The 23404-nt window shown below is 39.9% G+C and overlaps 1 protein-coding gene across 2 annotated transcripts in view; it reads right to left on the bottom strand.

Annotated features, from left to right (window-relative positions):
• Positions 1–23404, bottom strand: part of mettl16 (methyltransferase 16, N6-methyladenosin) — a 48202-nt gene that overhangs the window by 20928 nt on the left and 3870 nt on the right. For both annotated transcript variants that reach the window (XM_022670722.2, XM_022670724.2), the window contains exon 3: positions 1672–1859. In XM_022670722.2, coding sequence (XP_022526443.2) covers positions 1672–1859 — 188 coding nt within the window. The remainder of the gene's footprint in view (positions 1–1671; positions 1860–23404) is intronic.

Here is a 23404-nt window from a genome sequence, read left to right as displayed (position 1 = left end):
GAAATGAGATACAATACAAAAAAAGCCACAAACCCAACATAACAACTATCATACCACTGGTACACAAATGCGTAACGCTTCAAACCCCACCCAAAGTGAGCCATCACGCTGTTTGTGCTCAGTGGACATGAGTCAGATTGATGACCTGAACTGTCAGAGCTGGCCATACAGAGTGACAGATCGCATCTGTAATGCAATAAAGTGGAGGCAGGCCAGCTCGGCTCATCTATTATCTAGTCACCCGCGCATCAAAAGGCTCCTCCCAGACTGACTAACAGACAAACAAGGCCTTGTGGAGTCAAAACAGTCTAAAAGGCCAAAGCTAAGAAGTTAGCCCATGCTAATTCATCATGCATTTGACAGTAAAGCCACATACATCCCCAAACTCCTCAATAGAGGAGCTAACTCAATAACAGAGCCTGTACTTAATAACAATCGCACAGTGATAAACATAAACAGAGGAAAAGCTGCGGGAGGATTGGAGCTGCTTCCCCGGAGAAACCAGAAAAAAGCAGAGCAGATACAGGGGTATCCTGACAGCCGAGGATTCACAGAGAGGAAGATCTGGCGGAGCTTCATTTTCCCCAGATTTGAGGTGCCAATGTTGCAAACACATGCCAACTCTCCACCAGCTGTCTGCCTAGCAAAAAACCCACCAAGCGCTCCGCCACGGTTTCATCCAACAGCTGGAGGGCTAGACAGGAGCTTCAGCCTAAAGCTGGAACGTTTATTGCTGCATTAAAGGGGTAGCCTTAAAGTAATTTACTTAAATTAAACAACTTGATTGAACTTAATTCAAATTTCAATGGGTAATCATTGTTGCATTTTAGTTTAAACTTCTCCACACATTCTCTATTTAGGCAGGTTAGGACTGTATTTGTACTCTCTACTTCTGCAGTCTTGTTGAAAAACGCATGAAGTTAATTAATTCTGTACCGAAGGTCCTGTGCCCATTGTAGCTCCTTACAGACTCATCCTTTCGTTTCATGGTGCTTTTGTTCCAAATCATGATTACGGTATCCTTTAAAATCACCTGTTTTAAATCATGTCATTATTAGAATAGATGTACATTAAGAAATTAAATTAAGCTAACCAGAGAAAACAAGACATATTACGTTCATACTGTCTGTAAATTGATTAAGTCAATAAAAGTAAAGAAAATAAGAAATTCTGTGTTTTTATTGTTTTTGCATTTTTCATACTGTCACAACTGTTTGTGATTTGTGGTTTTAGTTTTGTTCTTATTTAAATAGTCTCAGACCAGAACTCCTGCCTTGACTGATTAACTACATTTGAGGTAAGCAAAAATTTTGTTTATTTTATTGTTTTTAGCATAAAGACTAACTTACGAATGCCAAGGCCAAACCATGAGTGACTTCATAATAACAGATTCAAAATGACTTAAAGTAGGTCCATAAACAAGAGGAAGATGACGTTGTCTGCAGGTGAGAGCCTACGGACTACATTTTCACCTTCACTGGATCATGTGTGTTTGCGATGCATTAAGGCAGTTTCCCAGACAGGGATTAAGCCTAGTCTTGGACTACACAGCATTCTAAATGTAGATTTTGCATTAAAAGAAAACTGACTTCGACTTGGATTAATCCCTGTCCGGGAAACGGACCCTTTGGGTTCAGACATAGATTTTTTGCTGTAGTTGAAAGTGTGTACCGATGTCGATGCCCCTGCGAGGGCTGCCCTGGCCCCCGGTCAGGTCCTCCACCCAGTGGATGTAGTTGAGGCGCAGTGGGACGGTGGGGATGAGGCGCTCCAGAGGAATCTCTATCGTCAGGCCAAAATCCTCTTTCAGCAGAGTGCAGGTCAGAGCACGGACCGCCTCAGGGTCCTTAAAGTTCAACCTGCAGGGGGAAGATACAGAGCAAGAGTGGGAGAGATAGATAAAGAGAGAGAGAGAGTGAGAGAGAATCAATTTTATTGTGAATGACATCAAGGGAGCAAGGGAACATGAGAACAAGAGCGAAAGGGAAAAAAAAGCAAAGCCAAGACAGACACACAAAAGACACAAAAAAACAAGTGAAAAAAGGCAGAGAGGGAGACAAGAGAGAGAGTAAGAGCAAATAAAACAACAGGAAAAAATATATAGTAAGAGGAGACACAAAGACAAAAGGTGAGCAAGAAGAGACAGCAATAAAAAGTGAATGAAAGAGAATAAAAACAAGAGAAAAGGTATGAAAGCAAGGATGAGAAAGTAAATTAAAGGAAGGGACAGACAGCACACAAACAAGGGAAAAAGCAAATATTGAGAGACAGTAAGAAAAAAAGAATCAAAGTGAACGAAAGCAGGGGAGAGAAGGGAGAGCATGAGAGAGAAAGTAAGAACAAAAAGCAAAAAATGAGAGTAAAAATGAAAAAAAAAAACCAAAGAATAAAAGAAGGAAAATAGGTAGGTGAATAAAAGAAAGCGAGAGAGGGCATGAAAGTGTGAAAGTGAGAGAGAAAGACAAAGAAATACAAAAATGGAGAGACAAAAGAATGAAAGTAAGAGCAAATACAGCAATATAAAAAGAAAGAAGAGAGAAGGAGAGAAAAAGAGAGAGAGGTGCAACAAAGAATACAAAAAGAAGTAAATACATCTTAATAAAATCAAGGTAGAGAGGGCAAACGAGAGAGAGAGAGAGAGAGAGAGAGAGAGAGAGAGAGAGAAAGAGTGGGAGAGAGAGAGAGAGAGAGAGGAACGAGAAAGGAAGAGATAAAGCAGAAGGATAAACCAAATAATGAAAGAGAAAGGTGTGAGGGGCAAGCAAGCAAAAGAGAGGAAGAAAATAAGAGAAAACAAAAGCGAGGGAGAGACAGCAAGTGAAAGCAAAAGTGAGAGCGAGAGAGATGGGAAAGCAAGGAAGAGAAAAGAAGAAAGTAAGTGAATGAATAGAAGATAGAGAGGGCACACGAAAGCAAAAGAAAAATATTAGAAAGAAAGAAAGAGAAGCGAGGTAGGTAAGAGAATGTGAAAGCAAATGAAACACAAGAAATACAGAGAGACAAACACAAGACACAATAAGAGAAAGAGAGGGAGAGAGGGAGCGAGGGGTCAGTAATGGAGTATTGTATTACGTATCAGTGAAACATGGGGTGAGTCGGCTTTCAGTTCATTAGTGCTGATTGTCGGGACGTCCGCACTGATGGAGAGACACAAGAGGCCCACAGCTCTCCATTTACACCCCCTCCCTAATGGAGCAAACGGTGCATTATCAACACCAGGAGCTCCCAGTTTACTCCCACTCCCCAGTGTCTAATGCATCCTGCAGCACTGGGAGCACGTGCAGCGGGGCGCGAGAGAGAAAGCGAGAGAGAGGGGGAGATAGGTGTAATTAAGGTGTCTACATTCACACCTTTCACAAAAGTAATTAGACGCTTTCTAGCCAGGAAGGGTGTCTGGCACCTCTTAAAAGAGGGGGTCTGAGTGTGTGTGTGTGTGAGTATTTGAGAATGAGAGCCTGGAACCATGTCTCGGCATGTAAAATGCTGCTGTGCTGTTGTGCTGGCAGCCCGCAACATGCCCTCAGAGGAACCTGCAGAGAGGAGCTTATCACCACAGTTCACACTCACTGTGTGTGTGTGTGTGTGTTTTCCACACAGAAAAAGCCTAAGCTCAACAGAAGGCTGATGGTGGATTGTGGGGGTGAAGGTTTGTGTATTTAAATATGATGTGTAGAGCATTTTAAAAACAATGGATGGAATAGAACACACAAATGCGCACAAACACATTATTAATACAGCTCTGAAAAAAAATAAGAGACCACTTAAGTTTCTGATTCAGTTTCTCTGATTTGGCTATTTATAGGTATATGTTTGAGTAAAATTAACATTGTTGTTTTATTCTATAAACTACAGACATTTCTCCCAAATTCCAAATAAAAATATTGTCATTTAGAGCATTTATCTGCAGAAAATGAGAAATGGCTGAAATAACAAAAAAGATGCAGAGCTTTCAGACCCTAAATAATGCAAAGAAAACAAGTTCATATTCATAAAGTTTTAAAACTTCAAAAATCAATATTTGGTGGAATAACCCTGGTTTTTAATCACAGTTTTCAAGCATCTTGGCATGTTCTCCTCCACCAGTCTTACATACTGCTTTTGAATAACTTTATGCCACTCCTGGTGCAAAAATCCAAGCAGTTCATCTTGGTTTGTGATCATCCATCTTCCTCTTGATTATATTCCAGAGGGTTTCAATTAGGTAAAATCAAAGAAAAACATTTTTAAGCGGTCTCTTATTTTTTTTTTTCCAGAGCTGTAGTGTCTCATACACTATGCAGGCATATACTGTATCTAGCAAGCTGCTATGGATTGCATGTTCAATTTCCTTTAGTTACTACAATTAGAATTTCTGTGAGTATCAAATACAACAGATACAATCTCAGAGCTTAACATGCACCACCCTCTCACACTGTAGTAACTCTTCTGTCTTAACAGAAACATTGACAGAAGGCTAAAAGTGTGAAGAGAGGCAGGAAAAAAGAAAGCTACCTCAGGAAGGAGGAATCAAAAGTTGGTGGCAAAGTTCGCAGAGTGAGGCACACAAACAGGAAAGTGAACAGGCTAAAAATGACCACAGAACTCAAAATAGACCTCCTGCAGCTTAAACCAGAGGAATGCATCACATTTTTCAGAAATGGTGGAATTCCTAAAAAGGTTAGAAAAACTTGCCCATCTAAACAGTGTTCTAGATAAACACTTCAGGGGAACTGAGTTACTGTTTCTCTATCTACTGTTGAGTAGACTGATCTAAGGAAGTGTCTAAATCACAGGCATAGCTGTGACTTTAATTAAATGTTTGCAATTTTACACTTAGCTCAGGGTTCTTTAAAAGAGAACTTCGATGTGAAATGAACTTGGGGTGTAGTGAGACATGAAAACAAGTACAAACTTTTGTTGTACCCCAGCATTCCAAAATACAGCACTTTTAGCCGATGCTCCCAACAGGCTTACAATGTTAGTGATAGAAGCATAATGGTCCATGCAAAGAAATAGCTATTTTTACACTTTTAACAAGCTCAAAGTATCTCCACACTTCATTGGTAGAATTCTGAGGGCTCTGACATTTAAAACAAGACACTGAGAACTAGGGGTGGGCGATATGGCTCTAAAATAATATCACGATATTTCAGGGTATTTTCGCGATAACGATATACTTGGCGATATAGAAAAACTAAAATAATTCATTAATTTCAGGAATATAGTATAATAGTATAACAGTATAATCATACTGTGGCAAAATAAATAATATAGCATAAAGTAATATAATGCAGCAAATGTTGCAGAATATTTAGTGCATGCATATAAACTGCAAACTAAAATAATTATACAATAAATACATTTCTAAATTTCCTTCGGGATAAATAAAGTATCTATCTATCTATCTATCTATCTATCTATCTATCTATCTATCTATCTATCTATCTATCTATCTATCTATCTATCTAAATAAACATAAAGCTTCACAGTAAATAATAGACTACTTTTAAGACAAAACAGCCCTATTATCACTATATGGATTTTTAATATCATGATATTTCTGTGTCACAATATAATGTATACGATATAATGCCCACCCCTACTGAGAACTTTGAAAGGTAGCACAGGTAGTTTCTTAAAAACACTGTTTATACAAAGTACCTTCAGGCAGTCCTCACGGCACTGCCACCTTCAAATTTTGTGATAGGTCGACTGGCGAATGAATACGTAGGATTGGGGAACAGAATGCAAAATGAATTTAAACGAATATTCACATGACTTATCAGCGGTCATTTTATTTGTGGTCGTCGTTTCTTTGCATGAGCAACGCTATGCCCCATCACGGATTACAAGGTGTATTTTAAGTGGCAATAGTAAGGAACAAGGGTGTCGCACAGTAATCTAGCCAATTTTCTTTCCTGAAAACTGTTTATTTGGGTGAATAAAGAGCTTTGGTTTATTTACAGTAAGCTTAGATTTCCAGTATTTTAGCATGGTTAGCAGCAGCAGCTCTAGCCGCGTTTAGCAATGCTTAAATGCTAGTAACTACCGTCCGACTGCCGCGCTAGACTGAGGAAATCTTGTATTTCAGTAAGCCACGCATTATTAGCTAGCAGTTTGTACCACGTAGCTTTTTTGTTACACTGTAAACACGCAGACTACAGTCAGATATACTCACCTCTGAACGGTGAAAGAGCTAGCACTGCGATCAGTGGCTAATGCTAATACTGCTCCAGCCTTGTTGCTGGAGAACCTTTATAAGGCGCACTGTTTATGTTTATAGGGCATTAATATGCCTACTCCCGTAGGACTATGGACAGGGTTGTACGTTTCAGTGAGAACACCATATATGGAGATAGAGGTCATGTTCATTTGAGCGTGTCCTTACCCACAATCCAGTGCAGCAGATATAAAAAATATGATGAATTGCAGTGTCATAATGCAGTGATATCAGAGTGCTGATAGCACAGTCTGTCTCTCTGAGGGACGGAACTGGGGAAAGGCCACAGATAAGCAAGATAACACTTAAATCCACACACATTCATATACTGTATATTGTATACCCATACTGTAAAGTGAACACATAGTCCTGTCCTGCTCTGCTCCTGTCCAAACTGATCTAGACAAACATTTCTCACTCAGTATGAAAGAAAAACCAGAAAACTAACACACTTTCACTCATCCTTTATTCTGTTTCAATTAATAAAAAGCACCAGCAATCTGTTCAAGAGAGACAGTCACACTAGTTCTAATTAATTTAATATTTAAAGCAGGTCTATTAATCTGCTGGCGTGACCTTGAAGGTGACAGTCATTAAATATGAATCAAATTGTCATAGATGGTTTCCATGGTAACTGGGATAAGTGGGTCACCTACACTGAACGGTAAACTGCGAGGGAAAAAAGGAGGAAAAAATGAAATGAAAAGCACTGAAAGAGCCGACAACAAGAGAATAGAGAGAGAGAGATCAACAGCTTCGCACTACAACATAACCGACTAATAATACGAGCCTCCTCTAACAGACGACTGACCCAGTGCGCTGCGGCTGCTGCTGCTGCCCTTGTGCGAGTGGGCCAGGTCATCATCAATATTCTGAGGAGGAGCCACTCTCGCTGAGAGCTGGACGTCTATTTTTAGCCCCTGGTGAGGAGGAGACCGAGTGGGCTGCTGAAAACACACTCCACATTCTCCACAGTGATCCCCCCCACCCCTCCCCTCCAGCTCACAGAATGTGTGTCAGTGTGTGAGAGGCGGGAGACGCTGATGTGAGCTGCTGACTGGAGGTGGCGGTGGGTGTGTACGCTGGTGTCGTGGCTGCTGAAGGATGGGACTACACAGATGCTGGAGTCTCTGGAGTTTCAGAGGATGCAGAGGCAAGGTGGACTCAGCAGTTTAAGTCAGTGCTGTACAATTTATCCTTCATTAAATCACTACTAGATAGTGGCTTTTGCAAAACTGACACTGACTCAGATCAAATCTGAATTTTATTCTGCATTGTATCAGACATGAAAAGGACACTTCAGTAAGTGTGCTAAGGGTTTAATAGGTAATAAATGTAATAAATGCATCCAGCTACGTGGAACATGTAACTATTAATCTATTAGCATAAAAAACAACATTAGTCATAAGCTTAAGGGGTATATAGAGCACAGTATATAGACCTGAGCTGTAGAGCAGTGGATCTGTGCTTATAGAATGATAGAATTCAGCCAACCCATACAAAATGTATTGAGAACCAAAAGCTCTATCAAATCCTCACAGCAATGCTCCAAAATCTTGCAAAAAGCCTTTCCTGGACAGTAGAGGCAGTATTTTCAACAAACAATGCCTTTTAATTTGGAAAAAATGAACAGGTGTCCCAATACTTTTGTCTATATAACACATCTCTTTTATATGTCATTCATTCTATCTCCATTTAGAGCATTTTTCTGTTTTTATGCACTTTAAAAAGGAACATACAAATTATTGAACAGAGAGAGAGAAAATGAATATCAAAGTATTTTCTGCTAGAAACATTTTCCCGCTACCCTATACATCCTACACTCTATCCTATGCCCTGCTCAAATGTCCAGGTTGTATAAAGCAATGGCAATTCTCTTATCACCTGAAACAAGTGGCCAGTCACTGGAAATGACTTCCTCTATGATTTCTCTGACCGTTTCAAAAAGTTGCTTTATACATTCTAAAATGCTGAACCTAAAGCTCGTCTAAAAAGCAGTTCTCCACTGTTCTCCATGAACTGTCTGGTGTGTTTGTGCTCCCAGTAGTCCGATGGTCTTTGTTTGGGTGGCACAGACATTTCATCCCTAATTAGGGAGGCCACTGCTTATCTTGCCGGGTGTCTACAATATGCAAACAATACAGCCATTAAAACACTAACTGCACATAAACGTTAAACATTCAAATGTAAAATCAGTGATGTGCAGTTTCCACAATGCTAATTGGTGTGGTACGAGCACCCACTAATTGGGAAAATGGGAAAGTGTGTTTTTTTTCCTCGTCAAGTTGCCAACATCCATGTGCTGGTGTGTGTGAGTGCATATTTTTCCTCATTGCTTTGGCTCTTTCACACCCCACCCATCCCCCACAACATGTGTCTTTTTCACCTAGTTTGCGCTATCGCCAGTCTGTAACCGCGGCAGTGCTGACCTGAGGTGTTTGATGCTCTTCCCTTATCTCTTCACACGGCTCTCACTGGGAGGAATTGTGAGTGTGAGTGTGTAGTGAAATGAGAACTGTGGGCAAGGGATCTATGTAGTATCAGATACAACAGCACAACATGGATGAAATTACATTATACTGTCTATATACATGTTATGGGTGAATTTACACACTGATCTCATTCAACTACACCTCTGGTTAGTCAGACTGAAATCTGTCTGCTGTGTGGGACGAAATAACAAAAATACAGTTGTTGGATGGCAATAACTAGAGATGGGACAAAATATGAATATTGTGATATATAGCGTACAGGCACACAGATTTTTTATTTTTTATTTGTTAAAATAGAAACAAATTGGGTGTGACAATATATCAATACTGGACATATATTGCATTGTTTTAATTGTATCGTATTAAAACAAAATGACATAAATCAATAGTGCTACATACAACAGTCTCAAACAAAGCACCAAAACAGGTGGTCTTGGTCTGCCTCAACTAAAACCATAGTTTGGTTCTTTATATTGTTACCCAATACACAATAAAATAAGAAAAAAAAATTGTGGTGAAATAGGACCACTGTTTGTGTGCATGTGCATTATGGAAGCTGTATGGTTGCAAAAGCTTACGCTTGCATTCTACTGCAGCAAATGAATACTGTGTAACAAACCCATAAAGCTTGGTTTGGACATTGGTCCAGATGTTCAGGTGTAAAAACGCCTCTAGAGAGACAGTTGCAGTTACAATTTTATAACATGTGGATCAGATGTGTCTCTGGTGGGCTAGGTGATCAGATGTGTCAGTTTTAAATGTGTCCTTGTTGTAGTCCTATTTAATCCTTGCTGATCAAGAATAACTTTGCATCCCTTCTAGGGTTGTGCCATATCATATCATGACTGTAAAAAAATTTATATCATAATCACAATATTTATTGTTTTGTTACACACACACACACACACACACACACACACACACACACACACACACACACACACACACACACACACACACACATATATATTAGGGGTGGGAATCGTTTACTATCTCACGATTCGATTCGATTCCGATTTTGGGGGCCACGATTCGATTCAAAATCGATTTTTGATTCAAAACGATTTGAATTATAAAAATTTCTGCTTCTGGCTTATGAATCTTATTGAAAAAAAACCCTCCATAATATACACTGGTCCTGGAGTAATGTGTTACAAAAACAATAAAATGTGCAGGAATGTGGGTCCTCAGTGACAGAGAAATCACTGGGATATCACAATGACGTTAATGAACAATAAATAAATAATAAATAACACTGCTTTATTACCAGGCTACTAGCGGTGGTGTGTAGGTGACGCTGCTGGGCTGATGTGATGATAGCAGTGAAGCGCTAAAGTTCAGGAGCAGCTGCTGATTAACTAGTTAACTTTAAGGTCGTTGTATTTATTCAGAAAGGGGGCAGGAGGTGGAGAAATTAATTCATATTGTCCATTCCTTAATTCCTCTGTGATGAGGAGCTGAAATTAGCTCTGATTAGCTTATTGTTATTTTTCCGTTCCGCCTTAAATGCTGCAGCCCGCTGCCACCTGTAGCGTTATTTAAGGTGGAACTGGAAAGTTAGCTAGTTAGCTAGCTAACAGTTACTGAAACTAACTACTAGCGATCTTTTTTATGCTTGTTATGAAGCATTCTGCCATAAAACATTGAAACTACACGTTAATCTAAGGTAATATAGTGCTTGTTCTGCCATCTTACCGGTGATTCTCAAACACCTACGCTCTGTGTGTGTCTGGAAGATCTCCGTTTGAAGGGACAAGCCCTATCCCCAGGGTTGCCAGGTCCAACAAAAATACCCAGCCCAAAATCAGTCTAAAATCCGCCCCTCAGAATCGATTTTGGGACATTTTAAATCGATTCTGAATCGTAGTAAATGAGAATCAAGATTCTTATGTGAATCGATTTTTTGGCACACCTCTAATATATATGTATATACATATGCGTATGTATATGTGTATATATATATATATATATATATATATATATATATTTTTTTTTTTTTTTGTATAATATAGTTGCTTTGTCATACTACCAAGAATACTGTTATCGCTAAAGTACCCTGAGATCAAATCACCCAGCCCTAATCCTTACTTTATTTAATGCATTGCATAAACGCAGTTCTGCATTGTAAAAATATGCAGTAAACATACTGTTTAATGCAGTAATAAAGCAATCAATCCCAAAAATATTCATTTTTTTAGCAGTGGTATTGAAAATCGCAATGCTACTGAGTTACCAGACACACACAGAAACTCAACGTGGCCAAAAGGGCCCTAAAATAATATCTTAATATTTCAGGATATTCTTGGCAAAATGACAAAACACTAAATAAATACAAAACTTTCAAGAATACTCTGCTGTAACAACATGAAAATACAATTTGATTTGTCGATGATCCAACATTTCCTGACTATAATAATGCTACAAACAGCAAAAACACTTTACCCCGATAGCACATAGTGCCCTAAAATATCATTATGTTGTTTCACGGTATTACTGTGATATTGATATTTAAAAAGCTTACCGATATTGGTGACACAGACACACACAGACACACACAGACACACACAGACACACACACAGTAACTTCCTACATCAAAAGCTGAAATGTTTTGCTTCCAGCTCCAACAACCTGAAAACAGTACAGCACACAGTACAGCATGTCTTTGTACTTCAGCTTCAGGTCCTATAAGGTCACCTTCCCAACTCACTGAGAGCCTCTTCGTGAGCAGTTTATTAATACTGCATACGTTAATCCAATCTCAGAACAAAGACGTTCCCTCCCTTTAGTCTGAGCACAGAACGTGAATGTGCCAGTGTTTCTTTTAAGCCCTGAAATTACATCAGCCATCAGCTGTACGCTCTGCGCATCTCTAAACACACCAGATTCAACTTAACATCCTGACACTTCAAAAAACATGTGATCTGGATCTGGGTTTTCAGAGGACTCTCACTGCGTTAAGGAAGAAAATTATATGCTATTAACTTCATGGAGAGAAGTCTGGAAGCAAATTACAGTGAGCAGTAATTGACGAGAGGGTGCTGCTACTACACCACAGTAATGCTAATGTTAGCGTGTGGTGAGCGGTGTGGCAAAAATGCAATTAATCAAGATGCCTGAAGAAGATACTTTCACAAACTAAAAACAAGAAACCACACCTAACAATCTCATATGTAGTGGAAACAATTGTATACTACATTATACCCATCATAGGTATACAACAGTATATCTAAAGCAATTAGCTGTAGACTGTAAGTGGGTGGTAATTTATATGATACGGAAAAAAAAATGTGATGTTCGAGAACACTGTTGAATATCAGGAAGTCCAGCTCTGTCCTGGGTGTCCTCTAGACCCAGTGGAGGTGGTGGGAGACAGGAGAATGAGGACTAAGCTTAAGAACATGCTGAAGAACCTGTCCCACCCCATGCATCACTCTCTGACAGCACTGAACAGCTCCTTCAGTCCCCCGCTGCAGCACCTGCGCTGCCTTCCTTCCACACGCCATCAGACTGTACAACACACCATGCTCTCAGTAAACACTAGTTTACTATTTAGTACTTCATACAAACTGCACATGCTGCACATGGGAAAGGCTGTAATACACAACATTAATGCAACAATTGCAAAGTATTTACACTGTCCCTCAGTTGATCCAACACTTGATATAACCAGCTGTCCACATGCACCTGTTGACAAGCTGAGAGCTACAGAAAGCATGCAAACTGATGTGGTAGATTCATATCAAACGATTTAACAAAAATTTGAAAAATTCCACAGAATTACTCAGTTTTTATGAGAGGCCTCATTCACGATACATCAAAGTTACATACTGCAGTTAGCAGCAGGTCAGGCTGAAGTGGCAATGACAGATATGTCCTTCTGTCTATTATAAGTGAGTGCTTCAAATAATGTTGCGTTTACACATAAAATACAAATAATATTATCAAATATACAATTATGCACCCCAATCTTAATGCAGAACTTACACTACAGTGACACATTTTTTGTTTCTTTTATTTGTACACAGAGAGAGAGCATGGTTGTGCGTAAAGGATTGCGGAATTGGCCAAGTGGTTACAGGACCGGATTATTGATAACAGGGTTGTGGGTTTGATACCCACAAGTTTGGAAAGCTGACACTGATAGACATAAGAAAGACACTTAACCCTCTCTGCTCCCCAGGCACTGCAGCAATGGCTACTCTGGACACTTTGGACACATGGGCTCACTTGGGGCGGGACAATATATTGATATTGTGATATATTGAATAATTTTAGTAATAATTATATTTTTATTGAGACATATAGGAGCTCTAAACTCTCTAATGCCCAGATCAGACTACACAATTTTAGCCCGTTTTTGACCCGATTTTATCGGCGCCGACACATTGCGTGTGTCGGATCCGAATTTCATTGTCGCGAGCGGCAAAGGACCGTGTAGTGTGACACAATCAATAAGCAGTAATTTGAAGTGAGCGACGCCGTCGGAGCACCCGATGGAAAGACCAGCATGTTAGAATTTTTTGTATTTTATTGCCTAGTTTGACAATAACTAAAATTGCTTATCCCTGACTCTGACCAATAAGAAGACAGAGCGTTCTGTTGTGCACAGATATAAACACGGGAAAAGAAAGCAGGACGGTGTTCCTGCAGTTCACTGGACCAGCAAAACAGGAGAATAATCTAATAATCATCTAATAATCTACTTCAACCATGAAATATTCTGTTTACAGGCACTGAAACCTAAGAGGTTACATCTTTACCATACCTCAAGTTCTCTCTGAAGAACACAAAGCATGTAATGTCCATTTGGGTCACCCAGGAACCCACAGTCGCTTTTCCCTCTTTTTTTAGTTTCTTCAGCACAAAAGCGCTTCCATCACGCAAAGCGCTTCAGTAGCCATGATGGTCAGATTCTATGCTTCTCCCCCGCAATGACCTACGAACTCACGCGAGGACGCGGACGATGATTGGTCGGTGACTAACGTGTAGTGTTGTCAGTGCCCTGAGAACGACGCAGAACGAAGATAACTGCTTAATCTGACATAGTGAACATTGTGAGGGACAAAAATGTTGTGTAGTCTGAGCTTGATATAAGACATTGTAAGATGCCCTGTGTCTCCCACAACTAGTGCACACTGTGTTACACTTGTCATCTTCGTTTTAGGAACATGCTGTACTCACAAAGCAGCCAACTATTGACGAGGTAAGTGCTTTGCTTCGCTATAATGTAAATATAAAGTGTACCCGCCAAAAAGATGCCACCTCAGGAAGACGGCATCCACTGGAAGGTTGGGGAGCCCGCAGAGCAGACGAGAGCTGTGTGCGAAGCCCCTCATCTGCACATCTCATTTGTAAGTGAGCTGAGGCTGAACCCCGCAATTATCCCCCTCATTTGAGCTGAGAGCTCACGGTGGAACGACCCTCCTCAGCATCAATAATGCAGCTCGCGCTGGCAACCGACCGCGGAGATTAATACTGCTCTTACTGCAGGCGGCGGAAAGCTACGGAAGCCTCCTTTCTCCCTCTCTTTCCCGGCGAGAAAGCAGACCTGAACGTTAAATGTCACCCCAGCTGAATATTTAATGCTCCCCCAGAGCTCGCTGTCCAGGTCGCCGGCACGTCCGTGATGGACGCCGTCTTTCGGCTTATACCTCCTAATCCCAGCTCTCCCTCTTTTTTGTGTGCATCTGCGCCCCAAACCTTCCCCCAACTCTCTCACTTCATACACCATCCCTCTGCTCCGGCTGTGTGGAGTAAGAAGAGGGAAACGAGAGGAAAATAGAGGAAAAGAGGATCCCCTTCTTGCTTCAAACCCCCACGCCAAAAGAAAGCGCCGTTCCCGCAGATTAACCCCAGTCTTCCAGTGGCTGCTCCAGATACTTAAGCGAAATTTAAGGAAGCTTATCTAAGCAGCACAGCTAAGTCAGAAGCTGTTCAGTGAGAACAGAAGTGACTTTAAACTGCTCGGCTAATGATAAAGCACACATGTGAAGGACTTATTAGTTGTGCAAATCCCCGAGCTTAACACTAACTTCTGCGAGAACATGGTGAAGTCCTGGTTGGGAAATGGATCAGTGCCAATTTTCTAGATTTGTTAGGACAGAGAGTCGAGGAGAGTGAGTGATGGGACGAATCATTTAGAAAGAAAATTGTTCATGCCACTTTATATCATAATGTAATATGCAAACATCCAGTGACATCTAAACATACTCTGTACACGTTGTACATGGATCTTTAACTTTACATTTTAAATTTTCCTCAAACTGTTCTTTTTTTCTTCAAATTTCTGTATAGCCTTTCGATTATTTTACTTTTTGATCTTTTATTATTTTTTATTATATTTTTTATCACTTTAATCATCATCTCTTAATATCCCACAATAGCAATGTGAAAACTTTAGACTTTGCATATTTTTTGCAAATGTATTATTAAAAAAATACAAAAATATTGAATAAAAAAAAAAGTATTGAGACCTAGACGATAATTACATTATTATTGTAGAACAAATAAACACGAGCTCCCTCATTTTATTGACTACAAATTACAAAGCGCTCTTATATCTTCATAAAATTGACTATTGGTGTATTTTTTAGGTTAAACACGATTTTGGATTAAAACAAATACTACTTTCTATACTTTATATGTTACAAATTTGGCAGACTGTTTAATATACACATACCAGACAAACATTTCACCAATTACATTTCAGCTTTTAGCTCCCACTAAACATGCTTTTAACAGAATAAATCCGAAAAATCACAAAAAAAAAAATTTTAACTAATCTTTTTAAAAGCCCTCGTCTGAACATAAGTGGGTAACATCAGACCCTTTACCTCCCTGCCCACTTCACTGAGACAGAGTGCACCCAGACCCCTCAATTACACTGATTTACCCTTTTTTCTGGAAACAAAACCATTGAAGGGCACAAAGAGCTGCAGCTGCAGATAGTTTCAGTATTACAAATAAAATATTTTATATATGCAAACTTGAGGCTGAAAGTAAAACATCGGGAAAAGTCAAAAGTAAAATTATAAGGCAAATTTTTGATTGCAGGTATTTAAAATTATTTCAATGTTATTGACAACTAACCTGATTACACCAGTAATTATACATCAATGAATTCTTATGAATTATTTTATCCTGCTTTTGTTGGAATAACAGTCTACACAGTGCAAGGAGGGCTTTTTACTACTGTATTTTTTCCACTATAAGGCACACTTAATATCCTTTTATTTTCCCAAAAACTGACAGTGCACCTTATAATCTGGTGCACCTTATGTATTAGCACTAGCATTAACCGTGAACTGCGTTGAATGAAAGCTTTTTCGCTGTTCAGAAGTGAGTACTATCAGCTTGTAGCCTGCTGCCTACCCCAGCAAGCACTGCTGGAGCAGCATTAGCATTACCCGCTAACTGCTGCTAGCCTTAGTGGAAATCTGCAAATCTGAGTCTACTGTAAATAAAAGGAAGCGCTTTTAGGAGAGAAATCTGTGTAGATTAATATCAATTCTGGTTTGAAAATGTTTTAAGAATTACAGTTTTGATTGCTTAACTTAGCTTTTAGCTTTTTTTTCTTACTAGTGCCGCATAATGCACCTTATAATCTGGTATTACAACAAACCAGAAAATAGACATTTTTTGATATTGTGCTTTATAATGCAAAAAATATGGCACATTTTTCTTTGAGCATTGTTGTGAAGATTTGATTGCATTCAGTAACAAGAGCATTAATGATGTCAGGATGTTAGATGATCACAACCTCACCTCATTTCTAACCAACTGCATAACAATCCATAACAATTATCTCAAAAGTATTTTTATGAAGTACCATCATTCCAGAGAACACAGTTTCACTGCTCCACAGCTCAATGCCAGTGGGCTTTATACCCCTTTAGCCCATGTTTGACATTAGGTATTGTACCAAAAGAATTTGTTGTTTATCTGAGTCTTATTTTATTGGCAATATACTATTTTTTTGTACTACATGCTCACACTTACCAAAACAACTCACTGCATGTGTACAAAAATACATACCTGAATAAAACTCTGAGACAAAGAGACAAAGACACAGCCACGAGGCCCCTGTGCGGTGTGTGCTGCTGCTGAAACTCACACCTGTTAAGAATGCCTAGAAGACTTCAGCAGCTCATCTCTCGCCCACACACACTGCTACACACACCCCAACACCTGCTGCAGACTGCGCTGGGCTGAATTCATCTGCATTTTTACAATGCTATTTTCTCCTGTCCCAGACTGTCCCGACAAACCTGACAAAGAGACAGACAGCTGCGTACGCGTGTGGGCTAGTTCAAACAAGACAGCATGTGCGCGCGCACACACACACACACACACACACACACACACACACACACACACACACACACACACACACACACACACACACAGGGTCTCATCTGCTTGGAGTGGCAGCACTGTGACAACACCCTGCTAAAAATCGCAGAGGACATGTGAACACAGCCCAAATCACCTGAGCAGGCTGCAACAAGACACACACACACACACAAGCCTGAAAAACTGTCCAGTGCCAAATCAACAGACCCACACACCAGTGAAATGATGCATGTAGACAATTTGGGCTGATAAGGTCTCTATTTCTGTTTGCAGCTGTGTGTCAATTTTCATCCAGTTATATAAATAACAGTATGTCACAGGCTAAGTTCACACTGCTACACCATTAATACTGATGTCCTAATCATGTCACAAAAGAGTTTGGATTGAAATCTGCTGTGTGAAAACAGCAAGAGGAAAAAATAAAATAAGTATATAGATTTTAAGTTATAGACCAACACAAACAGCATTTAAGCATTTCTGCAGCTCCTCCAGCGTGACCATGGGCCTCTCGCCTGCCCATTGCGGGTCTTCCCTGACCATTGCTCTCCTGGCTCGGTATGTCAATTTGGGTGGTCGAGCAAGTCTTGGTAGGTTTGTAGTTGTAGAATAATTTTCTCATTTTTGGTTAATTAATCAAACAGTGTTTTTTGGGATGCTCAAAGCTTGGGATATGCTTTTATAATATGTTATAAAGTTCTACACAACCTCATGATGCTGATTGTTTACTAGTGCTGTCCAACAAACCACTGAGGCCGTCACAGACAAGGTGTATTTATACTGAGTGACTTCTGAAGGCTATTGATTGCAATGGATTTTATTTAAGTGTTTCAAAGTAAAGGGGGCTGAATATTTTTGAACTATCCAGCGTAAGTGATACTTTGCATATTGCTGCCTCAGCTTTCTGTTCTTGGCTGAAAGAATTGAAACCTAATATGTATATTTTTCACTGTTGAAGCTCATCCGTCTCAAGGTTTGAGGGCTCCACAACTGTTCAGAGTGGTTATCTCTATATATAGTACTGTAATTACTGTAGCTGTACCTTTGCGTTAACTCCAATCAGTCTTTTCATCACCAATCATACCTGAAAATCACATTAATCTATGGGTCCACATCTGTATCAAAATCCAATACTATGAAAACTATCAATAATCCATTTTTAATGCTGCAGAACACTTTACAGTAGCCCCCATTAAGATTAGAACTGTGGACACATCGACTGAGTGCAGCACTGTGATGGGTAAGAAGAACACTGGCAGCCCTGCTAATTAGAGTGCAGTGCCAGGGAGCTGCAGGGCACTGTTTGAGCTTTCCAAAACCATCATTATTAGGAATCAAAGGGAGCGGCCTGCAACGCGGGACTCTTTTCAAGCAGCAGCTTCAAAAAGAGCCTCCACAGCCGGACCTGACAGCGCAGCAGAGATTGATGGAGCAGATAAAGAGGAGAAGACGGACAGTGAGGGCCAGAGAGAAAGAGAAGGAGAGGGAGCACTGCTGAGGGTGCAGCCTCAGCTCCACCTCACCAGGTTCCCAGATGTCAGTATAGATGAGATACCAAGATCATGTCTTCACCGTGCAGCTTTCTTTTCTTCCCTTTTTCACACACACACACACACACACACACTATATATATATATATATATATATATATATATATATACACACACACACACACACTATCACTGAAGAGGCACATAGCAACTGGCCAATCCAGTTCCCAATATTTTTAATTAAACATACTAGACTTAAAAATATTTGTATGAATCAACAGACAGTTAAAAATCGTGATACAATTATCTGTTTTAAAATGAATTTGTTCCTTTAGTGTGAAATTACCATTTTGGTGATTATTAACAGGGATTATTACTTTAAAGTGGCATTCTTTTTTATTTTCTAAACTATTTAGTTTCTGAACTGAAAGCAGATGCATTTCTGAGTGGAGAAGAGATAAAATATTCTGTTTAATGGTACCAGTGTGCTGAAACAACCATCACTGCTAAGCCTAATATATTCATTTTAAAAACTGGGGTGTCATGTCACTTTTCACAGGAGTTCTTCTTCTGGCCACGTCACATGTCTTTGCAAATTTACGTCACACGTAGCCTCTGAAAGAGGATCCGGCCCAGTTTTACTGAATACCAGCAGCTGGTGGAGCAATGAAGACTTCAAAAGAGGAACCTCAGACCTCAGTAGGTCATTCACTCATGGTAAAAACAAAGTGTGTAGTTGAAGTGACTTTAGACCTAGAGACGCAAATGACACACAATTTCAGTGATGTATTGCATCCATGGCTTCTGTAATGCGCCGTGCATTGTCTTTCTGTATACGTTTAAAGTAGGCGATACTTTACTTTTTAGAATCAGCCACATCTAATGTATTGTGTAATTCCATGCTGTTTATGTAGTGCTAAAAAAATATTTTGCTTGTGATTTTTTTTTTTAGTTGTCTGCACTGTTTGCTGTTTTTGGTTACGCTGTGGCGTTACTTTGCTAACAGTAACTTGCTGTATGTACTTACAGATGCACTCTTGAAAGGGATATCTGGTTAGTGGTGATAAAATTTGTTACTCTGCTTACTCCAGAGTACAAGTTAGTTGAGTTTGAGTCAGAGTGTAAAAGAACACAAACATCAGACTGAGAAAGCAAATCCTAAATAAACATTTAAGATCTGAACACTGGCTTTAACAAGCATCTGCAGCTGTGCACCAGCTCCATATTTTTATCTTCAGTTCTGTACTGAAAATCATTGCATGAAATCTCTCAGATATACACTGTCTGTAATTAAATAGAAATCAACCTAGAAACACTGATTTTATTTTTGTTGCATTTTTCATACATTTTTAACTTGGGGTTGTATTTACACATCAATAAAGAAGATAAAGTGCTCAATTAATACATCATATGCCACCTTTAATAATAAAGTCCTGAAGACATACATCCACTGTGTTTAATACTTGTAACAGATTATTTTATATTGCATTATTTTATTTTGTTAATTCTGTGATAAAGCTTAACTGTAAGGTAAAGCTAAATTTAAACTACAGGCAATCAGAAAGCATATACATTTTAATGGATTCAGTCACACATATTACATTCTGTGAGCTTATATAGATTTATGATAAATACAGTAGTTATTCTGTCATCAGGTACCAGTTAAAATTGTGAAGGCATGCTTCAGGAAACACATTTACATGCTAAATATGGTGTAAATATTGCTGGCCACACATCACAGCCAGACAAATTTACACTACTAAATCACCACTGATGTTTATGATGTGCGGCTCAAACGCAGGCATTTAATTGAGTGCTCCAATAAAAATGCACACGAAGCAAAACTAATCACAGGCATTCCCATGAGCGGTTCTGTAAACTGCATAATTAAATGCAGTAATTACTGTAAGCTAGGTTCAAATTACTATCACAACGTCTCTCAGGGTAAATCACAGTGATCAGCTCTGCCATATAAGAGCACAGCTCTACCTAAACACCTCCAGCACACTCCTCCCTCTACTCCACTTCACACTGCGCTCAGGCTGTCTCAGGTACACACAGAGAGACAGACCCGCGTTTCCTTTTATATTTCCAGCCGCCATCAAACCCCAGCTCAGCCAAAGCGTGATGACAACCTGAGAGAGGGGCTTTCTCTGAGCATAATGATCTGAGAGCACAGCCCATGCTGCTCTGCATATTTCATATCTCAGTGTGGCCCAATTACCGCTTCCTCTCGTCCACTTTTAGGCTGGAGGTGGGGTGGCACGCGGGGCTTTACCCCTCCACTCAACACTGCAGAGCTCAGCGGTGAGGGTCTCTCACACTGATACAGGAGGGCATTCTGACTGCGTTCAATGAGGTCTGAGATATCGACTTTTAAACACACACACACACCCCTTTAAACGTACAAGCAGCTTTTATATTAAACAAGGTGCAAACTAAGAGTCTTAGAATATGTTGATTGTATCACAATATTTTGTTTTGCAATACTGTATCAATTTTCAAAAAGTAGTATATTTTAGTAAACATATTTTTATTGTTTATATCTAAAAACTAGTGTCAGGCAGTGGTTCCTTTTCATGTTAAATGCTTAAAAGCAGTGTTGTATTCTGTCTTCACTAGACAGGGAAGGAGAGAGCATGAGGGAAGTAGAGAGTGAGAGGGAGAGAAAGTGAAAGGCACAGAGAGCAAAAGAAAGAGATATAGATGAGAGGAAGAGAGAAAATTGCAGAAAAACTAAAGGCAAGAAGTAAAAGTAGAGAGGTAGAGAGGGAGAGAGAAAAAGGAAGAAAGAGAGTTAGAAAGGAATAGAGCAAAAGAGAGAAAGAAAGAAGAAAGCGAGAGTACAAAGAGAAAAGGAGAAAGGGATACAGTAAGAGGTAGAGAGAGTGAAATCAAGTGGTAGAGAGAGAAAAAAGTAAGAGTAAAGAGAGAAAACAAGAGAGGTAAAGACCATGAAAGAAACCAAGAAGTAGTGAGAGAGCAGAAGAAGAGAGAGAGAAAAGGTTGAGAGAAAGCAAGATGTAGACAGAGAAAGAGAGGAAGGTAGAGGGAGAAATAAAAAAAATAGAAGAAAATAGAAAAAAATAAAAATAAAGAAAGCTTGGTAGAGAACATGGAGAAACAGACCGAGAAAGAAAAGAGACAGAAAAACAAAGAAAGAAAGAAATAGAAAGCTAAGAGAAAGAGATGGAGATATAGATAAGTAAATGATGGAGGAGGGGAGAGCAAACAGTGAGAGAAAGAGAGTGACATTATTCAATAGAGGTAGATGAAAATAAAGAAGGTGGGACAGAGGCAGAGAAAGAAAGAGGAAGGGAGGGAAAAACCGAAATACAGGTATAAAAGTACAGAGAAATAGAAAAAGAGAAGCAGAAATAAGGGAAAGATAGAGATGAATAGATGCTGTAGTAGGTGGGTATTGTGGATAAACAAAAGGAGAGAGAGAGAAAAAGAGAGAGAGAGAGAGAGGGAGTGTGTGTGTGTATCTGTGGTGTGTATGTGTGTGTGTGTGTGTGTGTGTGTGTGTGTGTGTGTGTAAACACACCCTAAGGCTGTGCAGACACACTGCTCCAGACTGAGTAAAGCGACTGGCTGGATGCGAGCCTGCAGTCTGAGAGAGACTCCCCGGCTGGCTAGTCCTCCACCCTGCAGCGCTCAGCAGCCCACCGAGACCCTCGCCCTTTCCCTTCTTCTTCCACACTCTGCCTGGCTGGGTCACAGACCTACTTAAAAAGCCTTGAAGCGGCTGGGCTGATTGCAGCTCCAGCACTGCAGTCACAGGGGGGCGTCTGCTCTTCAGAGAAGGGTGCGCAGCTCTCGGCAAGGTTAGCACTAAACACACCACCAAATGGGCCGAACGAGAATGGAAATACCGAGATGCTTTCAGATGCACAGCACTACAGATTCAGACTCAACCGGAGGGCACGGCATAATTGCACCAGTGCTCTCCCTCAAGACCATCAAAACAGCCAATACAGAAACATTAGAATTTTGCAGAAAATTTGGGGCAGATCATTGCAGCTTTCAGAGCTAACCGCTGCTTGTCACAATCACTTTTCTCGACAGCGCAGACAGCATCGACTCCGGCCCTGAAGCCCCGGAGTCCTGGGTTCACTGCTATTGACAGTCTCAGCAGGGAGGATTCACTCTAATCAGAGCTGTCACTTCAATAGAACAGGCTATAGATACATTTGCAGTGTGATTACTGAACCTGATGCTTTAATTCACAATCTTTCACAACAGTCAAACTGAGAAAACCACACCAGCAGCTGCCACTTTCATTATTTTTTTACATTCAAGTTCCTGAAAAGTCCCTTTATCTACCCCTCTGTGTCAAGATCATGCTGTTTTAGTTGATGACTGACATACAAAAAAAGAGCAATTAAACAATGCACATTTTACTGTACAATGGTAAAGTTAACTGCGGAAGGTACCTGTAAATGGTACTTTCAAATACATGCTGATGTTTCACTAACAGAAAGTAATACAGAAATTAGTGCCACTATCCTTGCTTCTCTGAGCTTGGAATGCTGCCAATTGTGATATATTTAACTAGGGTAAAGCTAGCAGGACAATGCCATAACCATATTGTATAGCCATATTCCTGCAAAATCCGGCATCAGTCCCCCGGCTGCTCATCCGTTTCAGTGATGGTTCTATCTCTCTCAGCTTGTCCAGAAATGCATGTTTGTGCAATTTGTGACTCAAAGCACAAGTACAACGTCATGACTAAAGCAGGAAACCATTAACAAAAAAGAAAAATGAAGGCCAAAATGGCCAAAATGCTTGACGAGATATCTTGCTTCTAGCTAAGGCTGGGAAATATGGTAAAATATTGTATCATAATTGTTAAAGATATTTTTACAATATG

The sequence above is a fragment of the Astyanax mexicanus genome, chromosome 18, assembly GCF_023375975.1.
Source record: "Astyanax mexicanus isolate ESR-SI-001 chromosome 18, AstMex3_surface, whole genome shotgun sequence".
NCBI classification, from domain to species: domain Eukaryota; kingdom Metazoa; phylum Chordata; class Actinopteri; order Characiformes; family Acestrorhamphidae; genus Astyanax; species Astyanax mexicanus.
Note: the sequence above shows the minus strand (reverse complement) of the source record. Positions and strands in the feature narration are given on the sequence as shown.